General features: G+C 41.5%; 1 protein-coding gene across 11 annotated transcripts in view; it reads left to right on the top strand.

Annotated features, from left to right (window-relative positions):
* The first annotated feature begins 8,105 nt into the window (after positions 1-8,105).
* The window catches only part of LOC134337418 (PWWP domain-containing DNA repair factor 3A-like), a 74,227-nt gene continuing 59,649 nt past the window's right edge, over positions 8,106-22,683 (top strand). For 3 of the 11 annotated variants that reach the window (XM_063032396.1, XM_063032398.1, XM_063032399.1), the window contains exons 1-2: positions 8,145-8,283; positions 21,402-21,515. In XM_063032396.1, the coding sequence (XP_062888466.1) occupies positions 21,459-21,515 (57 nt within the window). In that variant the 5' untranslated portion in view covers positions 8,145-8,283; positions 21,402-21,458. Of the gene's footprint in view, positions 8,284-21,401; positions 21,516-22,683 lie in introns of those variants that run through there. The other 8 variants (XM_063032405.1, XM_063032400.1, XM_063032404.1 and 5 more) reach the window with 5 other exon arrangements.

Here is a 22,683-nt window from a genome sequence, read left to right on the forward strand (position 1 = left end):
TCTGTTTATCATTGCTTGCAATTCGTTAAAGTCGGGTCAAAGTCAAGTTGTCATATGCACAAGTATATGTCTGCACAGGTAAGCTTTCTTGCAGCAGTATCACAGCCACATAGCATCACATAAGCAGTGTTCACAAGAATAAAAACATAGATCAAATAAATTATACATAATTTTTACAAGAAAAATACAATTAGAATAAAAAGGAACAAAGTCCATTTTAGTGCAAAGTGATCCAAGTAGTCGTAGTATTTCTAAACTGTAGTGGTGAATGGGTTTTGCAGTAGGTTCACAACTGAACGATTGGAGAGAAATAGCTGGTATTGTGGGTCTTCAGGCTCCTGTACTTCATGCTCAACAGTAGGTGCCAGATGGCAAGGATCTTTGATGATGGATGTTGCTTTCTGAGACAGTGTCTCTTGGTGATATGTCCAACGGTAGAGACGGATGTACCCATAATGTAATGTGCAGAGTCCACTACTCTCTACGGCTTCATATATTCTAATTAGTAAAATTTTGGATAGTCCAGTGGGCTGCTATTCAAAAATAACTGGATTCCACTCATCCTACCTTTAATCCCAAATTATTTTCTTTACCACTTGCTTTCATATAAAGTGAGGGAAGGTCCTTCCAAAATGATTAGCTTCCGATTGCATCTGCACCTATAAACCATCTTCTGATATATTATTTGCATATAATAAAAATCTCCAATAGTTGGAATTGGGAAGAGACTTCAGACTAACTTCTGACTGTAGATTGATTTTTTTTTTACTTTGCAAAACCTTTTGACCTTAGTACTGAGAGGTGTATCCCAAATTTAGCTGGCCTGTAAAATGTTTCACTGTCCTCCTCAGCTGGTTGAAGGTATTAAGCTCTTTGAATGTTCATGTATATGTGGAGGTGATGCACAAAGGGCAGAAGTTATACAAGGGCTACTGATCCTCTCAGCCACATTCATCTTCCTTCAGTGACCTACCCATTCCTAAAGCTCCATCTCCCCAACCTATAGCAAAATCTGAGGCTACAATATTGGATCTTTCAACCATCTCAGACTCCACAAAATTTAGTGGAAGCAATTTGTGTTTGACATCAGTGTATTCATAGAGTCATAGAAAAGCACAGCAAAGAAAACAGCCCTTTCTGCTCATCTAGTCCATACCAAACTATTTAACCGGTCCACTCACATCGACCTGCAACAGGACCATAGGCCTCCATGTAGTACTCCCACCATCCATGTATCTATCCAAACTTATCTTAACCGTTGAAATTGAGCTCACATGCACCACCTGTGTTGGCAGCTCGTTCCACACTTTCACAACCCACTGAGTGAAGAGATTTTCTCTCACGCTCCCCTTAAACTTTTCACCTTTCACTCTTAACTTATGACCTCTACTTGAGTCCTACACAACCTCAGTGGAAAAAACCTGGTTGAATTAACCTATCAATACCCCTCATAATTTTGTATACCCCTAGCAAATCTCCCCACAATACTCTACGTTCCAAGGAATAAAGTCCCAACCTATACAATCTTTCCTTATAACTCAGGTCCTCCAGACCCAGCATCCTTGTAAATTTTTTTCTGTACTCTTTCAATCTTATTTACATTTTTCCTGGAGGTAGGTGATCAAAACTGCACACAGTACCCCAAATTAGGCCTCACCAATGTATTATACAACTTCAACAAACATCCCATCTCCTGTATTCAATATTTGCTTTATGAAGGGCAATATGCCAAAAGCTTTCTTTACAGCCCTATCTACTTGTGCCTCCCCTTTCAATGAACTGTGGTCCTGTATTCCCAGATCACTTTGTTCCACCACACTCCTCAGTGCCCTACCGTTCATTGAGTAAGTCCTACCCTAGTTGATCCTACCAAAGTGCAAAACCTCACACTAAGTTCCACCTGCCATTTTTCTGTCCATTTTTACAGTTACATAGAAACATAGAAAACCTACAGCACAATACAGGCCCTTCAGCCCACAAAGTTGTGCTGAACATACCCCTACCTTAGAAATTACTAGGCTTACCCATAGCCCTCTATTTTCCTAAGTTCCATGTACCTATCCAAAAGTCTCTTAAAAGACCCTATCGTATCCGCCTCCACCACCGTTGCCGGCAGCCCATTCCATGCACTCACCACTCTCTGCATAAAAAACTTACCCCTGACATCTCCTCTGTACCTACTCCACAGCACCTTAAACCTGTGTCCTCTTGTGGCAACCATTTCAGCCCTGGGAAAAAGGTCCAGATCCTGCCATAAGCTTTGATAGCCTTCCTCACTGTCCACTACAACCCCAATCTTGGTGTCATTGGCAAATCTGCTGATCAAGTTTACCACATTATCATCCAGCTCATTGATATAGATAACGAACAACAACAGACTCAGCACCGATCTCTGCGGCACTCCACTGGTCACAGGCCTCTAGTCAGAGAGGCAATCATCCACTCCCACTCTCTGGCTTCTCCCACAAAGCTAATGTCTAATCCAATTTACTACCTCATCTTGAATGTTGAGTGACTGAACCTTCTGGATCAACCTCCCATGCAGGACTTGTCAAATGCCTTGCTAAAATCCATGTAGACAACATCCACTGCCTTGCCTTCATCAATGTTCCTGGTAACTTCCTTGAAAAACTCTACACAATTGGTTAAATATCACCTACAACACACAAAGCCCTTCATCAGTACTGGGAAAAAAAAGACGAAGGGTCTCAGCCTGAAACGTTGACTGTTTACTCTTTTCCATAGATGCTACCTGGCCTGCCGAGTTCCTCCAGCATCTTGTGTGTTGCTTTAATGACAGGGCAGCTGCTTTTTATTTTGCTGCACACATAAATAAGTATCTCAGATAAGTAAAAGAAGATACCCCACCACCATCACCAATTAATAGGTTTCTGGTTGCATCTGTAACTATCTGTAAATCCCTAGATTCATATTGCTTTCTCTCTTTGTGAATAAGTGAAGATGCCAAACAGCTGGAAAATGGGAGTTTCCAGTTTTCCTTTGTTCCTCTTGAATACTTAGTTGCAAATCTTGAATTCTGCAACGAATTTTCCTGCTTTTTGTTTGCATGTACATAATAATCTGAGGAAAATAGTCCCTTAAGATGGGTATATATTTTGTTCCGGAATCAAGATTTATTATCACTGACTTAGTTGACGTGACACTTATTGTTTTGCAGCAGTAGTTACAGTAAAAAAGGCATAAAATTACTGAAAAGTTAGATGGCCTTTGATTTTATTCCCACATCTAATCTTAAAAAAATTATCTTAGCTCCAAACAAATAAAACATCAGCAAGGGTTGAAGACAGAGGGGAGGAGAGACAAAATGGAGTGAGCAAGGAGAAAGGGGACAGAGGTCACGTGTTCCTGAAGCCTGTTGAAATGATGTACAGGTATATGTCGCTTAACGTCCAGGATACGTTCTGCGAAATCGGACATTGTGCGAACACCACATTACATACGAGGGGTGATTGATAAGTTCGTGGCCTAAGGTAGAAGGAGTCAATTTTAGGAAACCTAACACATTTATTCCCTACATTTACATACTTAGTCCAGCGGTCATGGAGCATAGGGATCCCTTCTTTGTAGAAGTCGGCATCTTGGACCTCCAGAAAGTGGCCTAAGCTAGAAGGAGATGAGTTAACTTCAAACTTTCTGCATTATCACTCAAAAAGTTGAACTGCACGTGCATGTAACGAGAACGGTATAACTCATCTCCCACCTTAGGCCACAAACTTATCAATCGCCCTTGCTATGGACCACTTGGAGGTCCAAGACGCCCTCGTTACATGCACATGCAGTTCAACTCTGAGTGATAATGCAGAAAGTTTGAAGTTAATAACTCATCTCCTTCTACCTTAGGCCACGAACTTATGAATCACCCCTGCTGTGGACCACTTCTACAAAAACAGGATCCGTATGCTCCACGACCGCTGGACTAATTGTGTACATGTAGGAGGGGACTATGTTGAAAAATAAATGTGCTAGGTTTTCTAAAATTGACTCCTTCTACCTCAGGCCACGAACTTATCAATTACCCCCTCTACTTAGCAAACCTACAGTATATGGATCATGAGGAAATCTGCAAATGCTGGAATTTCAAACAACACACATAAAAATTGCTGGTGAACACAGCAGGCCAGGCAGCATCTCTAGGAAGAGGTACAGTCGACATTTCGGGCCGAGACCCTTCGTCAGGACTAACTGAGGGAAGAGCTAGTAAGATATTTGAAAATGGGAGGGGAGGGGAGATCCAAAATGATAGGAGAAGACAGGAGGGAGAGGGATGGAGCCAAGAGCTGGACAGGTGTTTGGCAAAAGGGATATGAGAGGATCATGGGACAGGAGGCCCAGGGAGAAAGAAAAGGGGGAGGGGGGGAATAAGCCCAGAGGATGGGCAAGGAGTATAGTCAGAGGGAGAGAGGGAGAGAAAGGAGGGAGAGAAAAAAAAAGAATGTGTGTATATAAATAAATAACCGATGGGGCACGAGGGGGAGGTGGGGCATTAGCGGAAGTTTGAGAAGCCAATGCTCATGCCATCAGGTTGGAGGCTATCCAGATGGAATATACGGTGTTGTTCCTCCAACCTGAGTGTAGCTTCATCTTTACAGTAGAGGAGGCCGTGGATAGACATGTCAGAATGGGAATGGGACGTGGAATTAAAATGTGTAGCCACTGGGAGATCCTGCTTTCTCTGGCAGACAGAGCATAGGTGTTCAGCGAAATGATCTCCCAGCCTGCGTCGGGTCTCGCCAATGTATAGAAGGCCACATCGGGAGCACCGGACGCAGTATATCACCATCACCCCAGCTGACACACAGGTGGAGTGTCACCTCACCTGGAAGGACTGTCTGGGGCCCTGAATGGTGGTGAGGGAGGAAGTGTAAGGGCATGTGTAGCACTTGTTCCGCTTACAAGGATAAGTGTCGGGAGGGAGATCGGTGGGGAGGGATGGGGGGGGATGAATGGACAAGGGAGTCGCGTAGGGAGCGATCCCTGCGGAAAGTGGGGGGGGAGGGAAAGATGTGCTTAGTGGCGGGATCCCGTTGGAGGTGGCGGAAGTTACGGAGAATAATATGGAGTACTGCAGTGTACCTGTATTGACTAAATAGCCAAGAATTTACACTAAAGCTGTATACTGTACACTATAATACATACATACACTATAATTTTTAATTTCATTTTAAACTTTTAAATTTTTTTCACTTTTTAAACTTTTATGTACAGTAAACACTTCCTTAGCCTATATCACACACAATTTATCAAAGAGGATCAGGATCATCCACATCACTGTTTTCAACTTCCTCAGTGTTCCACTTCTTCAGGAGGTGTTGGCTTCTTCAGGAATATGTCCAGTGTTGTTTGCCTAGTTTGCTTTTTCTTTTCTTCAAAGATTTCTCTATATGCAGCAAACACTGCATGAGCATTCCTCTCTATCAGTGAAAAACGTTCAGTGTCTGGGTCCATCTCTTCAGCAAGCTGTTAAGGCCTGCAAAGAATTTTGGCTAACCCCTTAACAGTGAACCTGTTCTTCTCCCCCTTCTGCAGCTTCCTTTTCCCTTGCCTCTTCTTCAGGTATTCGCTCTTGCTCTAGCTCCAGCAACTTTTCATTTGTTAGTTCCTCAGGAACCACCTCTAGGAGTTCCTCAATGTCTTCATCATCTATGTCCAAGTTCAGGTTGTTGTTTGCCATGTCGACAACAGCTTTACCAATCTTTGCAATCTCCTCATCCTTTTCAAATCCCTTAAAGTCATGCACATACCGCTTCAATATTTTCTTCCATATGCCATTCATGCATTCTTTGATTACTTCATCCCAGGCTCAAACAAGGTTCTTTATGCAGTGGTAGATGTTGTATTCTTTCCAAAACTGCTTCAGTGTCTTGCCAGTGCCATCTGCTGCAGCAATAGCCTGAGTAAAAGTCCTCCTCAGGTAGTAGGCCTTAAATGCAGAAATAACCCCTTGGTCCATTGGCTGTATTAAAGAGGTGGTGTTTGGTGGGAGGAACAGAATTTTGATGTTGGGGTGGAAGTCACCAATGAAAGGGGGGTGTCCTGGAGCATTATCGACAATTAGCAAAATCTTGAAAGGTATGCCTTCTTCTAAGCAGTTTTTCTCCATTTCACTGCCATAGCAGTTTAGAAGGGCATCCTGAAACAGCATTTGTGTCATCCAGGACTTTTTAATTGCTCCTATAGTACACAGGTAGTGTGTGTTTATTGATGTTCTTGAAAGCTCTGGGGTTTTCACTATGCCAGATAACAAATGGCTTTAACTTGTATGCAGCAACATTGCCTCCTAACAACACTGTCACTCTGTCCTTAAACACCTTAAAGCCTGGCATTGACTTGGCCTCCTTACAGATGAAGGTCCTTTCAGGCATTTGCTTCCAGAATAAGGAGGTTTCGACCATATTAAAAATTTTGCTGGGGCAAATAAGCTCCCTCTACAATTAGCTTATCTAGGGTTTCAACAAATTCTTCCGCTGCCTTCGCATCAGCACTTGCAGGCTCACCACTAACTTTCACATTATGCAGCAAAAAACGTTGCTTGAAGCGCTTGAACCACCCAGAGCTAGCACTAAACTTGATATTGTAGTCTGATCCTGCTTTCTCTTTAAGCATTTCGAACAAGCCCCATGCCTTAGCAGTGATCGTCAACATGCCGAGAGGGGTTCTCTTTTGTGTTTGGTACTCAATCCATGTCATTAGCAATTTTTCCATATCTGATATAGGTCTCTCTCGCATTTTCATGAGCCTTGTAGTTTTCACTGAAGCCGATCCTTTAACAGCTTCGGGAATTTTTCCTTTGTTTTTCAGGATTGTCATGATTGTCAAGTGTGACATGCCTGAATCCCGAGCAATACCATTCACTGGTTTCCCACCTTCATATTGTTTAATAATCTTATGTTTCACTTCCAAATCAATATTTTTCCTTTGCCTCTTGCTGCTGCTATCACTAGGAGTGGTTTTGCTGCGTTTGGAAGCCACGATGCACTTTACGGTAATATTTTCGAAAGAAAATTAAACAGAGAGATAACGCTACTACAGTCAAGAGACGCGTGATACACAAAATTTGTTATGTCCGCTACGTCACGTTCTCCGATCTGGACTACAGACATATATGCAATCAGACGTTGTGACATGCCGTTCTCCGATATGGACTACGGATGTATATGCAATTGGACATTGTGACGTGCCGTTTTCCGATATGAATAACAGACGTACATGTGACCGGACGTTGTGACGTGCCGTTCTCCAATCCGGACTACGGACGTACATGCGATCAGACGTTGTGACATTCCGTTCTCCGATATGAATAACGATGTATATGCGATCGGACGTTGTGACGTGCTGTTTTCCGATATGAATAACGGATGTATATGCGATCGGACATTGTGACGTGCCGTTTTCCGATATGAATAACGGACGTATATGCGATTGGACGTTGTGACGTCACGTTCTCCGATATGAATAACAGACGTACATGTGACCGGACGTTGTGACGTGCCGTTTTCCGATATGAATAACGGACGTACATGCGATCAGACGTTGTGACATTCCGTTCTCCGATATGAATAATGATGTATATGCGATCGGACGTTGTGACATTCCGTTCTCCGATATGAATAATGATGTATATGCGATCTGACGTTGTGACGTGCCGTTCTCCGATATGGACTACGGACGTACATGCGATCGGACGTTGTGACATTCCGTTCTCCGATATAAATAACGATGTATATGCGATCGGACGTTGTGACGTGCCGTTCTCCGATATGGACTACAGACGTATATGCGATCGGACATTGTGACGTGCCGTTCTCCGATATGGACTACGGACGTATATGCGATCGGACGTTGTGACTTGCCATTCTCCGATATGGACTACAGACGTATATACGTTCGGACGTCGTGACGTCACGTTCTCCGATCGGGACCGCGGACGTACATGCGATCGGACGTCGTGACGTCACGTTCTCCGATCGGGACCGCGGACGTACATGCGATCGGACGTTGTGACGTGCGAGGGGGCGAGGCTTCGGCTCGTCTTGTTACCCGGAAGGAGACGGCCTCTTACACTTACGTAGTTTCTTTCCTGTGGTCGGAACTTGAGCGCCGCTGGAAGTGCAGTTGGAGCGCTGGTTTTAGACAACCGAAGCGGCCCTGCCTTATTCTTCCATCGGGGTCTGGAAGCGAAAGCGGTTGTATGCTTGCTGAGCGGGAGAAGAGTGGAAGGTGGGCCACTGATCTCGCCTGCTCTCAGTGTTTGGGAGCCATTGGGTAACTCCTCAATACTTTCACTTTGGGAACTGGGTGCTGGTGGTCAAGTTCTTGTTTCATCATAATTATTATTTTTTAAAGAAATTCGGACCAGTAATGCGCTTTTCTCCAAGGAGGGGAAAGGGAAGTAGAAGTAAAAAAATCAATTCGGATCGTTAAAGTCTCTTTAAAGTTTAGCGGGTACTTTTCTCGTCAGAAATCAGTTGTTCTGTGAACGTGTGTTTATACAATACTGCTATAAAATATTAGTCCTAAGCTTTCAAACAAAAGGTTTTAGTTTTTTCTTCACAGGGTATGTATGTTAGTGTCTAGGCACTATTTAATTACTAATTGCCCCCTCCCCTTCTGAGCTAAATGACTATTTCAGACGATGGAGTTGCATGCGTCCAGTAGATTTTTCCTCGAAGGAAGAACACGAGTGTGCTCGAGTTGTTATCTAATGATCTCATTGCTGATACGGCAGGCCTTTTATTCCTGATGTATTTAACTAGTTGAATTTGAATCCCCAGCTAGAGTAGGATTCAAAATTTGAACAATATCTAGACCACTATTCTAACGACTGCTACTCTGGTTAGGTCAGTCTTATTCCACTAACTTGAATTTTTTAAAAAATTACACTTAATATAACAGCCAGTTTGCACACAGCTTGCTATTTCATAGCAATGTAATAATGATCAGCTAGTTTGCTCTCTTGATGAGTCAGTCTTTGAGGTTTGACTTTTGCAAGGGCGTTTATATTTTATGTGTAAAATATTCCAACTGGAATGTCACCTGACAGATTAATAACCTGATATGTAAACAAAGTTAAACATTCTCACAAGATGGAACAATTGTGTTTTTAAAAATGTATAGAAGTTAGTAAGTTGCCTTCTAGATAATGTAATCATTAAAGGTTAGTCAGTCTTTTTTTCTGAACCAAAGTCACTTTTCCTATTTAAACTGCTTGTCTGGCCTTGGACATTCTGGAGACTGGCCGAGGGGAGTATACGAGTTTTGTAATCTCCAGGAGCTGCAATATGACCTTCAATTTTGAATGTGCTAATCTAAAACAAAAGTGTATTTTGATTCACCAGACTAGTCAGGAAGTTGCAACTACAGCTGTTTACAGTGGAACTGCTTCAGACGAGTGCTCTTAATGGTTTATCAGCAATAACATTTATAAGAATACATTTTACATATCGAACCAAACCATGAATAGAAAATTACTGTAAATATTAATCCCTTGGTATTTTAGTTTTTTAAAGTCTTGTATATGTTGACAGTTCACAATATAAAATATTCTTGAAAATTATTTTCTTTTTCTGTAGTTAATGTTTAAAAAGCAACATTCCTGTGGGAAAATACATTTTGATGGCAACAACATTCTAGAAATCTGTCATTAATTTTTTTATAAGCTCTTCACCAATACAAATATGCTTTTACCAAGCTGCTTTTAATTTAGGATCTCATACGGTGATTTTTTTTAAGGTAGTATCGTGAGCAGTTTTGGGACCCATATTGATGTGCTGGCATTGGAGAGAGTCTAGCAGGGGTTCCCAAATGGTGCTCCACGGATCCACTGCTTAATGATATTGGTCCATGGCGTAAAAAAGTTTGGAGACCCTGATCTAGAGGAGGTTCACAAGAATGATCCTTGAAATAAAAAGGTTAACATATGAGGCGTGTTTGGTTCTGGGCCTGTACTTGCTGGTGTTTAGAAGAATGAGGGGGGACCTGATTGAAACCTGTCAAGTATTGAAAGGCCTGGATAGAGTGGACATGGAGTGGATGTTTCCTATAGTAGGGAAGTCTAGGACCACAGGGCACAGCCTTAGGATAGAATGATGTACCTTTTAGATGAAAGGACATACATGGTAAATGGTAGGGCATTGAAGAATGCAGTAGAACAGAGGGATCTAGGAATAATGGTGCATAGTTCCCTGAAGGTGGAATCCCATGTGGATAGGGTGGTGAAGAAAGCTTTTCGTATGCTGGCCTTTATAAATCGGAGCATTGAGTATAGGAGTTGGGATGTAATGTTGAAATTGTACAAGGCATTGGTGAGGCCAAATTTGGAGTATCCCTGTGTACGGTTTTGGTCACCGAATTATGGGAAAGGTGTCAACAAAATAGCGAGTACAGAGAAGATTTACGAGAATGTTACCTGGGTTTCATCACCTAAGTTACAGAGAAAGGTTGAACAAGTTGGGTCTTTATTCTTTGGAATGTAGGACGTTGAGGGGGGACTTGATAGAAGTATTTAAAATTATGAGGGGGATAGATAGAGTTGACGTGGATAGGCTTTTTCCATTGAGAGTGGGGGAGATTCAAACAAGAGGACATGAGTTGAGAGTTAAAGGGCAAAAGTTTAGGGGTAACATGAGGGGGAACTTCTTTACTCAGAGAGTGGTAGCTGTGTGGAACGAGCTTCCAGCAGAACTGGTTGAGGCAGGTTCGATGTTGTCATTTGAAGTCAAATTGGATAGATATGTGGACAGGAAAGGAATGGAGGGTTATGGGCTGAGTGCAGGTCGGTGGGACTAGGTGAGAGTAAGAGTTCGGCACGGACTAGAAGGGCCAAGATGGCCTGTTTCTGTGCTGTAATTGTTATATGGTTATGAAGAGGAATTTCTTTAGCCAGAGGGTGGTGAATCTGTGGAATTCATTGCCACAGGTGGCTGTGGAGGCCAAGCCATTAGATTGGGCCCAGCTGACAGGAGAATGGAAGAATAAATCACCCATGATGGAATAGTGGAGGATACTTGATGGGCCAAATGCCGTATTTCTGCACCTATATCTTATGATCTTAGGAAGGGTTAGGCTAAAATAGATGTTAAAATATATAGATTATAAAATAGATGTTTGATGTGCCTTGTAAGGCATGAAAATGCCCAAATGCAGGCCTCTCAAGGTCTGAGTCGATGTTCCCTCCCCCTCTAGATGTTAAAATATCTTTGAAATATTGAAATAGATTTTAATGGAAGTCTTATGGAAAGAGAGATGTGGAGTGATTGTGTGGGAGGGAATCCTGTGGCCTCAATATCTGAGAATGTAACTATAATGCAAGGATTATCATAAACAAGGCGGATGAACTTGGAGTGTGGATCAATACATGAAACTGTGATGTTGTGGCCATTAGAGACTTGGATGTCTCCAGGGCAGGAATGGCTGCTGAGTGTGCTGGGCTTTAGGTGTTTCAAAAAGAACAGAGAGGGAGGCAGAAGAGGTGGGAGTGTAGCATTGCTAGTTAGGGCTAGTGTCACAGCTGCAGGAAAGAAGGAAGTCATGGGAGGATAGTCCACTGAGTCAGTGTGGGTGGAAGTCAGAAACAGGAAAGGGGCAATAACTACTGGGTGCTTTTTATCGACCCCCCCCCCCAGTAGTAACAGGGACAATTGGGGAAAGCATTTAATTGGGGTAGGGGGAAATATGATGCTATTAGGCAGGAACTTGGGAGCATAAATTGGGCGCTGATGTTCTCAGGGAAATGCACAGCAAAAATGTGGCAAATGTTCAGGGAATATTTGCGTGGAGTTCTGCATAGGTATGTTCCATTGAGGCAGGGAAAGGATGGAAGAGTTAAAGAACCATGGTGTACAAAGGATGTAGAAAATCTAGTTAAGAAGAAAAGCTTACGAAAGGTTTATGAAGCTAGGTACTGTTGGAGCTCTAGAAAATTACAAGGTTGCTAGGAAGGAGCTTAAGAATGGAATTAGGAGAGCCAGAAGGGGCCATGAGAAGGCCTTAGTGAGCAGGATTAAGGAAGACCCAAGACATTCTACGAGTATGTGGAGAGCAAGAGGATGAGCCGTGTGAGAATAGGACCAATCAGGTGCCATAGTGGAAACATGTGCATGGAGTCAGAGGAGGTAGTGGAGGTACTTAATGGATTCACCAGGGAAAAAGACCTTGGCAATTGTGGTGATGACTTACAGCGGACTGAGATGCTTGAGCATATAGACGTTAAGAAAGAGGATGTGCTCGAGCTTTTGAAAAGCATTAAGTTGGATAAGTCACCGGGACGGGATGAATTATACCCCAGGCTACTGTGGGAAATGAGGGAGGAGATTGCTGAGCCTCTTGTGGTGATCTTTGCGTCATCAATAGGGACAGGAGAAGTACCAGAGGATTGGAAGGTTGAAAATGTTGTTCCTTTGTTCCAGAAAGGGAGTAGAGATAACCCAGGAAATTATAGACCAGTGAGTCTGACTTCAGTGGTGGGCAAGTTGTTGAAGATCCTGAGAGGCAGGATTTATGAGAATTTGGAGAAACATAATCTGATTAGGGATAGTCAGCGTGTCTTTGTCAAGGGCAGGTCGTGCCTTACGAGCTTGATTGAAATCGTTGAGGATGTAACAAAACACTTTGAAGGTAGAGCAGTGGATGTAGTGTATATGGATTTCAGTAAGGCATTTGATAAGGTTCCTTCAGAAAGTAAGGAGACCTTGCTTTGTGGATCCAGAATTGGCTTTCCCACAGAAGACAAAGGGTGGTTGTAGATGGTTCGTATTCTGTATGGAGGTCGGTCACCAGTGGTATTCTGTAGGGATCTGTTCTGGGACCCCTCCTCTTTGTGATTTCTTTTTTATCAATGACCTGGATGAAGAAGTAGAAGGGTGGGTTAGTAAGTTTGCTGATGACACAAAAATTGGGGGTGTTGTGGACAATCTGGAGGGTTATCAGAGGTTACAGCGGGACATTGATAGGATGCCAACCTGGGCTGTGAAGTGGCAGATTGACTTCAACCCAGATAAGTGTGAAGTGGCTAACACGAGAGGGCACAGTTTTAATGTGCTTGGAAGTAGGTACAGAGGAAATGTCAGGAGTAAGATTTCACAGAGTGGTGGGTGCGTGGAATGCACTGCCGGTGGAAGTGGATACAATAGGATCTTCTAAGAGCCTCTTAGATAGTACATGGAGCTTAGAAAAATAGAGGGCTGTGCTCTAGGGATGTTCAAGGCAGTTTCTAGAGTAGGTTACATGGTTGGGATGAAGGGCCTGTAATGTACTGTAGGTTTCTATGTTCTAATAATGAGCCAGAGGAATGGGAGATGCACTATATTGGGAGAAATGTAGAATTCCTGAGTTTGGTAAGTGACTCAGACTATAGTTTACACCTGCAGAAGTTTAAATAAGCATTTCATTATTCTCACAGATTTGATTATTTGATAAAGAGGAACAAAAGTCAGCCTTTTCTAATTTATCCACATTTGAAATTAATTTTGTAAGGGTAGTAATTTATCAAAATTGAGTTTGCAAAGTATGTTGTTCTGTCAGTTCGTTTGCACAGAGAATTATCTACCTGCATACCACACCAATGATCAGAAAATTAGTTTTTAAAACAAGATTTCAACTTTAATGATTATAAAGAGTGGCGATTTTTATTTGCATATTATAGATTTTTTAATTGATCATTAGAGATTGATCATCAATGGCAACACTGGCATTTTTTTTTAAGAGTGAGAGTGCATTATGGCCTTAAATCAGAGCATTCAGGTGAATTTTCCCCTACAGTACTGTAATGTAGTTTTGCCTATCATTTCATTTTCCAATAATCCATTCACACTCTTGCAGACCACAGTGGACCCAGTGTAAGGCAAGAAGTGGGGTGGGAGGGGAGTGGAAGATGATTTCTGCTGAGATCCTATTTGAGCTGGTAAAAAAATTGTAAAAGAGGTGGTGGCTAGTAGGGTAAAAGGTGAGGACCAAAGGAACTTTCATATTTCTCTCCTGGGTGGGTTTGAAAGTAGCTGTGTGTGAATTGAAGTAATTTTATGTAAAAGTTCCTCAGAGGGAGAGAAAAGCTACATGTCTAGAAATACTAGACAGCAAGCCTGGGGGTGAGGGGTGTGGTGGGGTGGCATCCTTGCAGGGGACAGGGTGGTCAAGGTCTCTGTGGGAATGTATAGTGGATATCAACGGTTAATTGGTCCTGAGATGGAGAGAGATCCAGAAAAGGAAGTACTAGGAAAAGTTCGAGTGAATTCGTGGACTGGGTATTGGTGGCAAAGATGATAACATTGAATAGTTCCACATAAGTTCAAGAAGCATCAGCAATCCAGCTGTCCATGTGGCACGGAAAGGGTGCTAGAGTAGGTTTGGAACAAAGACTGTTCCACATGGCCAACAAAAGACAAGGGTAGCTGGGGCCCGTGCAGATCCCCGTGGAAGTCGAATCCGGATAAACTCGTTCAGAGACCGTATAAGTACAAACTCTTTATTCGAAGCCCCTGGGGCTTACTCAGTTAATCGCTCAAACAGGAACAGTCTGTGACTGTTCCTGCCCAGTCCACCAACTAACTCACAATTCCCCTTACAAAATGGATATAGTCGTTCAGATACCCCTACACATACCAAACTGGTTGGAGGTGGCGGAAGTTACGGAGAATAATATGTTGGACCCGGAGGCTGGTGGGGTGGTAGGTGAGAACCAGGGGAACCCTATTCCTAGTGGGGCCACCTCCAACGGGATCCCACCACTAAGCATATCTTTCCCTCCCCCCCTCTCTCTGCATTCCGCAGGGATCGCTCCCTACACAACTCCCTTGTCCATTCGTCCCCCCCATCCCTCCCCACTAATCTCCCTCCTGGCACTTATCCATGTAAGCGGAACAAGTGCTACACATGCCCTTACACTTCCTCCCTTACCACCATTCAGGGCCCCAAACAGTCCTTCCAGGTGAGGCATCACTTCACCTGTGAGTCGACTGGGGTGATATACTGCGTCCGGTGCTCCCGATGTGGCCTTTTATATATTGGTGAGACCCGACGCAGACTGGGAGACCGCTTTGCTGAACATCTACGCTCTGTCCGCCAGAGAAAGCAGGATCTCCCAGTGGCCACACATTTTAATTCCACATCCCATTCCCATTCTGACATGTCTATCCACGGCCTCCTCTACTGTAAAGATGAAGCCACACTCAGGTTGGAGGAACAACACCTTATATTCCGTATGGGTAGCCTCCAACCTGATGGCATGAACATTGACTTCTCTAACTTCCGCTAGGCCCCACCTCCCCCTCATACCCCATCTGTTACTCTTTTTTATGCACACATTCTTTCTCTCACTCTCCTTTTTCTCCCTCTGTCCCTCTGAATATACCTCTTGCCCATCCTCTGGGTCACCCCCCCCCGTCTTTCTTCCCCGACCTCCTGTCCCATGATCCTCTCGTATCCCCTTCTGCCTATCACCTGTCCAGCTCTCGGCTCCATCCCTCCCCCTCCTGTCTTCTCCTATCATTTTGCATCTCCCCCTCCCCCTCCAGCTTTCAAATCCCTTACTCACTCTTCCTTCAGTTAGTCCTGACGAAGGGTCTCGGCCTGAAACGTCGACTGCGCCTCTTCCTATAGATGCTGCCTGGCCTGCTGCGTTCACCAGCAACTTTGATGAAATAATATCAAAAACCTCTTTCCAATATTTTTTCAACAAAGTACATGACCAAAACATGTGAGTTAAAGAAGCTATCTCAGAGTGACATCTGTCACATATAGGATTTATATAAGAGTAATAACGAGATAATTTATCTTTAGACATATGAGGCCTGTGCACTACTTTAAACTGTATCAACGCATGTTTAGCACATATAGACGATGAATTAACTAATTGAAGAATTTTTTCCCATTTTTCAATCGGTACAATAATCTTAAGTTCCCTTTCCCAATCAGTTTTAATTTTATTAGATACATCAGGACGTAAATTCATTATTATATCATAAATAATTGCTACAACACCTTTCTGAGCGAGATTTAAATCTAAAATTTTTTCCAAAATATCCATTGGATGTAAGTGTGGAAAATTAGGAGAAACAGTAATTAAAAAGTTTCTATCCTGTAGATATCTTAAAAAAAAAGTGAGATCTAGGTAAATTATATTTATTAGATAGTTGATCAAAGGACATAAAACAATTATCCAAAAATAAATCACGAAATCGTACTATACCTTTGATTTTTTTTCCAATCTAAATAAGCTTGATCCATAGTGGAAGGTTGAAAAAAGGAATTAGCTATAATAGGACTTGCTAAAATAAATTGGTTCAACCCCAAAAATTTTCGAAATTGGAACCATATACGTAAAGTATGCTTAACTATTGGATTATTCATTTGTTTATACAGTTTAGAAAGAATGAAAGGAAGCGAAGTCCCTAAAACCGAACCCAAAGAAAACCCTCGTAATGAATTACATTGAAGGTTTACCCAATGTGGACTTGAAGTTGCATCCAAGTCTCGTAACCAAAATTTTAAGTATCGAATATTAATTGCCCAGTAATAAAATCTAAAATTCGGGAGTGCTAACCCCCCCCCCCTTTTTTAGATTTCTGTAAATGCTTTATACGTAGGGTTTTTGTTCTGCCATATATATGAAGAAATTTTTGAGTCAACATTATCAGAAAAAGATTTTGGAATGAAAATTGGAACCGATTGAAATACATATAGAAATTTAGGCAAAATAATCATCTTAATAGCATTGATCTGACCGATCAAAGACAAAGACATTGGTGACCATTTAGTAAACAAAAGTTTAATCTGATCAATTAAAGGTAAAAAAAAAAATTAGCTTTAAATAAATCTTTATACTTTTTCGTAATTATAATCCCTAAATATGTAAAAGAGTCAGTAACCAATTTAAATAGTAGACATCCATAAATAAGAAACTGCTTATTTAGGGGAAATAATTCACTTATTAAGGTTTAATTTTTAACCAGAAAAATTACTAAATTGAGCCAACAAAGCCAAAATAACAGGAATTGACTTCTCCGGATTAGAGATATATAATAACAAATCATCTGCATATAGTGATAATTTATGTATTTCATTTCCACGGGTAATACCAAAAATGTTGGGCAAGTCAGGATAGCAATTGCTAAAGGTTCAAGGCCAATATTAAATAATAAAGGACTAAGACGGCATCCTTGCCTAGTACCGCGAGATAGACGAGAAAAGGGAGATCTTTGATTATTAGTACAAACCGAAGCTACAGGGGTATGATAGACAATAGGTGCAGGAGTAGGCCATTTGGCCCTTCAAGCCAGCACCGCCATTATAACAATTTAATCCAGGATATAAATATCGGACTAAAATTAAATTTCTCGAACACACTAAATAAATAAGGCCATTCAACTCTATCAAAGGCTTTCTCAGCATCTAATGAAATAGTACATTCCAGAGTGTTAAATGAGGGGGTATAAACAATATTCATTAGTCTCCTAATATTAAAAGATGAATAACAGTTTTTAATAAATTCTGTTTGGTCCACAGATATAATTTGAGGTAAATGTCAAATAATTGTTCAGCAGCAGTACCTAATTTGGCTGAATTAACCTGCAGGTAAATCCTGATGCTACAAAAATGAATGGCAGGGCAAAGAAATTGTAGTATCAAATGTTATAATACAGAATATATAGTCACAATTATCAAAAAAAAGCAACAGGTGTGAAATCCTGTTTTGTAAGAGTTGCTTTGACTTTTACTGTGGTTTCCCTTTTTTTTTGAAGCATTACCACATTATTACATCCACTCGATTGAATGTGCAGCTGTGTTAAGTTGATTCTTCTAAAGTTCAGAAAATTGAATATTTAAAATTTTTCATTGATCTTGGTTTTTTTTTCTGCTGTTTCGCTGATGCCTAATTCTGTCCTTTCATGAAGGTAGTTGACCATTTGTTTACTTGTATCTCTGCAAGGTATTAGCCAATGTTACAGGAGCTAATCCCTACCTGGTGATGCCCACATCTCCGTTGAGACCCACCAATCATACTGTTATGATCATTATTTTTTTGTTGAGATCTATCAATTTTGTTCCTGCAGTAACTAAAAAAAGATGCACATTCACAGTCTTTAAATGAAGTGTGCTTGTCCCACTGCGCTGCACAGTTGTATAGCCCACCCTTATTTTCCTGTGTCAATGAATAAAATTGTCAGTTCGTGAGGAATGTCTGTAAATGCAGATTATTGGCAGGTGTCTACCTTTGAGACAAGCAAAAAAGATCATATCAGCATCAAAATAAGTGTTATCTTCTATCACTGAAAATTTGGACTAATAGTAAAAAATAATGGGCATTGCACGAAAGCCAATTTTTTTCCCTCACTTTTTTCACTGAATAGTTTTGTAGTTATCCTGACTCTGTTAGCGCGTGGCCAGGTGGTTAAGATTTTCGTCTAGTGATTTGAACGTCGCTAGTTCGAGCCTTGGCTGAGGCAGCGTGTTGTGCCCTTGAGCAAGGCACGTAACCACACATTGCTGTGTGACAACACCGGTGCCAAGCTGTATGAGTCCTAATGCCCTTCCCTTGGACAACATCGGTGGCATGGAGAGGGGAGACTTGCAACATGGGCAAGTGCGGATCTTCCATACAACCTTTCCTAGGCCTGCGCCCTGGAAACCTTCCAAAGTGCAAATCCATGGTCTCATGAGACCAACAGATGCCTATTATTATCCTGACTATTGCAACAATCTTCATAAAACCTGAACCATAACTCTTGGCTTGTGTTATGAAAGCAATTTATGCAAGATCAGTGTACACTGGTATTTTGTTAATGATTTGACATTACTCCTTACAAACCCAAGAACTTTGAATGTATTTTTTTAAAGTTGATGCTACTTGTGTTAAGTGATTTATAGTAAACAACACAACTAAGTTTAGACTCTTGGCAGCACAACCAATGTTATACACTGAATTTATTATGATCTGAATTGTTCCTCCTAAACAGTAATGGAAATTGATTAGTTGTAACTTAGAGCAGGATATATAATTGAAATCAATAAATTTGCAGGATCATTGGAGGCAATGCAACGGATTGGAATTAATTTTAAAGTGCCTTTCCAACAGTTGGCAGTGGCCCAATAGGCCAGTTTGTCACCTATTCTGGCTTTTGTATAGTTTCTCGTATAGTTTTTTGGTTCCATTTGGTGCTCTATGCTCACCAAAACCAACTCCAAGATAAATTTCATTCGTTAATTGCCATTCAGTCCTTGGCAAAATTAGACAATTTTCATTTATTAACTTGCTTACACGTGGTCCAAAGAACTGAATCCCAGACGAGAGGTAAAAGCAACAGCCTCTGGCTCCCAGGCAGCTTTCAACCAGGTCCAGTTGCACAACTTTGGTAAAACAAAAGTCAGTGACATTAAGGGAAAGCACTTTAGTGTTTGAAGTCCTGCCTTGCACAAAAGAACATGATTGTTGGAGATTGGGCATCCCAACTGTAGAACATTTCTGCAATATTTTGGGGCAGTATCCTAAGCCTATCTTAACTGCTTCATCAATGGTTTTCCTTCCAACATAAAGTCAGAAATGGAAATGTTTGCCAATGATTACGTAATGTTAAGCTTGGCTTTCAATACAGCAAATGGGAAGTAATCCTTGCTAGCCCGCAACAAGACCAAGGTAACGTGTTGCCTGTGCTAATAAGCCATGACCATCTCTAGCAAGAAAGAAGTTTAATCCTCTATTCTTGATAGGATTATTAACCAAGTTCCCCACCATCACCATTGACCAGAAGCACAACTGAACTGGCCACATAAATGGCTTGAGTACAAGGGCAGATCAAGTTTGGGTATCCTTTTTCTGAGTGACTTGCTACCTGATACCTTAGAGCCCATCCACCAGCTCTCCCCAATCTTGGGTGTGTGCTGTGCTTCAAAAGCTCAAGGACCTTAACACCATTCAGGACAAAGCTGGGTGATGAATTAGCATGCACATCACCACCAGCACTCTTGGTTGTAGTGTGCACTTTTTTTTTCAAACTCCATTGTAGTTATTTGGCAAGGTAATCCAACAGCATTTCCAAATCAGTAACCTCTCCCTGCAAGAAATTTATAGGCAACAGGGTATAGAAAACCTGAAGTTGCTCACTATCCTGACTAGAAGTAAATCACTGTTTTTTCCTATTGAAGCTACATACAACATCACACTTTCGGATTTCATCCTTTTCCTTCTGACGCCAACATGTCTGGGTTGGTATCTACAGCCTTTAGGAATGTAAGTTAAGTCTACGATACATTTATTTGGCATTTCCCGTGCTAACATAGAAGACAATTAATACAATTAATATTTATAAGGTATAGGTGATACCGCCTTCGAAACTACAGTATCAGGTCAAACTACCAGAAGTATCTGGTATTCACACCTTTTAGGAAGCCCATTGCGGTGGACTCAATCCACAGTCCTTTGTCAAACAGTTAAAATAGAAGTCTGGTGGCCAAAGTCAGTTAAGTGTAAACAAATCATCTACCCAGAAAGAAATCCACTCTAACGCACACAAAATGCTGGTGGAATGCAGCAGGCCAGGCAGCATCTATAGCAAGAAGTGCAGTCGACGTTTCAGGCCAAGACTATTTGTCGGTCCTGACGAAGGGTCTCGGCCGGAAACATCGACTCTACTTCTTCCTATAGATGCTGCCTGGTCTGCTGCATTCCACCAGCGTTTTGTGTGTATCACTGTTTCATCAGTAGGTCTGGATTCTGAAAATCCTTGACAACAGCATGATTTGAGTTTCTTATTAGAAGAATTATAGTAGATCAAGAAGCTGGCTTACCAGTACCTTTAAAATCAGAGTCAGGTTTATTATCGCTGACTGTGTTGTGAGATTTGTTTTGCAGCAGTAAATACAATGGATTCCAGTTAATTGGGGCACATCGGGACCAGTATGTTTTGGCCCAGTTAAACAGCTGCCCCCAATTAGCAGCTTGTTCCACACACACCACTCTGAATGAAGTTGTTCCCCCTCAGGTTCCCTCTAAGTATTTCACCTTTCTCCCTTAACCCATGACCTCCAGTTCTAGTCTCACCCAACCTCAGTGGAAAAAGCCTGCTTGCATTTACCCTATCTATACCTCTCATAGTTGTGTGTATATCTATCAAACTTGCCTTCATTCTCTTACTCTCCAGAGAATAAAGTCCAAATCTCTTTTTCCCAGTGAGAGTGGCTTTGAAATGTTATCCAAGTTGTAGAGTGTAGACCAGTACGTCACGGGGAACAGGGCCTTTGGCCCCAATGTTGTGCCAAAGTAACTAAATTAAATTTACAGTATTTGTCTTGTGTATCGGTATACATGTTTGTGTTTAATTCTATTGAATTAGGATCTTAATGGGTTAGTATTGTGGAACCATCCTATTTAATGTTTGTGTCTATTTTTGCAGCATTTGATGGAACAAGCCTTTGCCTGGACATGCAGTGTTCTGCTAAAAGTATAAGCAATGAGTGACTTTGAATTCATCTTTTGCAGATGGCATGATCGACTGTGGCCTGCAAGAGTAAGTAACTTCTGCAATATTTTAAGTAGTGTCATTAAGTTACCGATTGCCTTACGATTTGTGCTCATAATCATGGTATACCAGGTGTTGAAAACATCATTTTGTCTCTGTCACTTGGTCTACCTGTGTAAACATACTTAGTAAATGGATTTTGCAAATTGTTAGAATATGTAAATTGCCTACATTTTTCTTGCCTAATATTTTCACTCCTTGGTACTTGGGTAAAACATTGTTAAAACACTAAATGAGGATTTTTTTTCCCAGAACTGCCTATAAGACTCCCAAAGTTGATTTACAGTGTCTATAAAAAGTATTTCCCCCCCCCCCCAGAAGTTTTCATGTTTTGTTTTACCAGATTGAATTACAGTGGCTTTAATTTGTTTTTTTTCTGACACTGATCAACAGAAAAGACCCTTTTATGTAAAAGGTGAAAACGGATCTCTACAAAGTGATCTAAAATTAATTACAAATAATTGATTGCATAATTATAGGTCACAAAATAATTGATTGCATAATTATAGGTCAGTATTTAGTAGATGGACCTTTAGCAATTACAGCCTTGAATCTGTGTGGATGGGTCTCTATTAGCTTTGCACATCTGGACACTGCAACTTTTCCCCATTTTTTAAGAAATTACTCAAGCTCTGTAAGATTGCATGGGGATTGTGAGTGACTAGCCCTTTTCGAGTCCAGCCACAAATTCTCAATTGTATTCAGATCTGGACTCTGACCTGGCCACTCCAGGACATTAACTTTGTTTTTAAGCCATTCCTCTGTAGCTTTGGCTTTATGCCTGGGGCTATTATCTTGCTGGAAAACAAATTATCTCCCAAATCGCAGTTCTCTTGCGCAATCCATCTGGTTTTCCTCCAGGATTTCCCTGTATTTTGCTGTATTCATTTTACCCTCTACCTTCACAAGCCTTCCAGGGCCTGCTGCAGTGAAGCATCCCCACAGCATGATGCAGCCACCACCATGCTTCATGGTAGGGATGGTGTGTTTTGATGATGTGCGGTGTTTGGCTTCCGCCAAACATGACGTTTAGTCTGGCCAAAAAGCTCAGTTTTGGTTTCATCAAACCATAGAACCTTCTAACTGACTGACTTCAAAGTCTCCCACATATCTTCTGGGCAAACTCTAGCTGAAATTTCATGTGAGTTTTTTTCAA

This window comes from Mobula hypostoma, chromosome 24 (assembly GCF_963921235.1).
Source record: "Mobula hypostoma chromosome 24, sMobHyp1.1, whole genome shotgun sequence".
Taxonomy (NCBI): Eukaryota; Metazoa; Chordata; class Chondrichthyes; order Myliobatiformes; family Myliobatidae; genus Mobula; species Mobula hypostoma.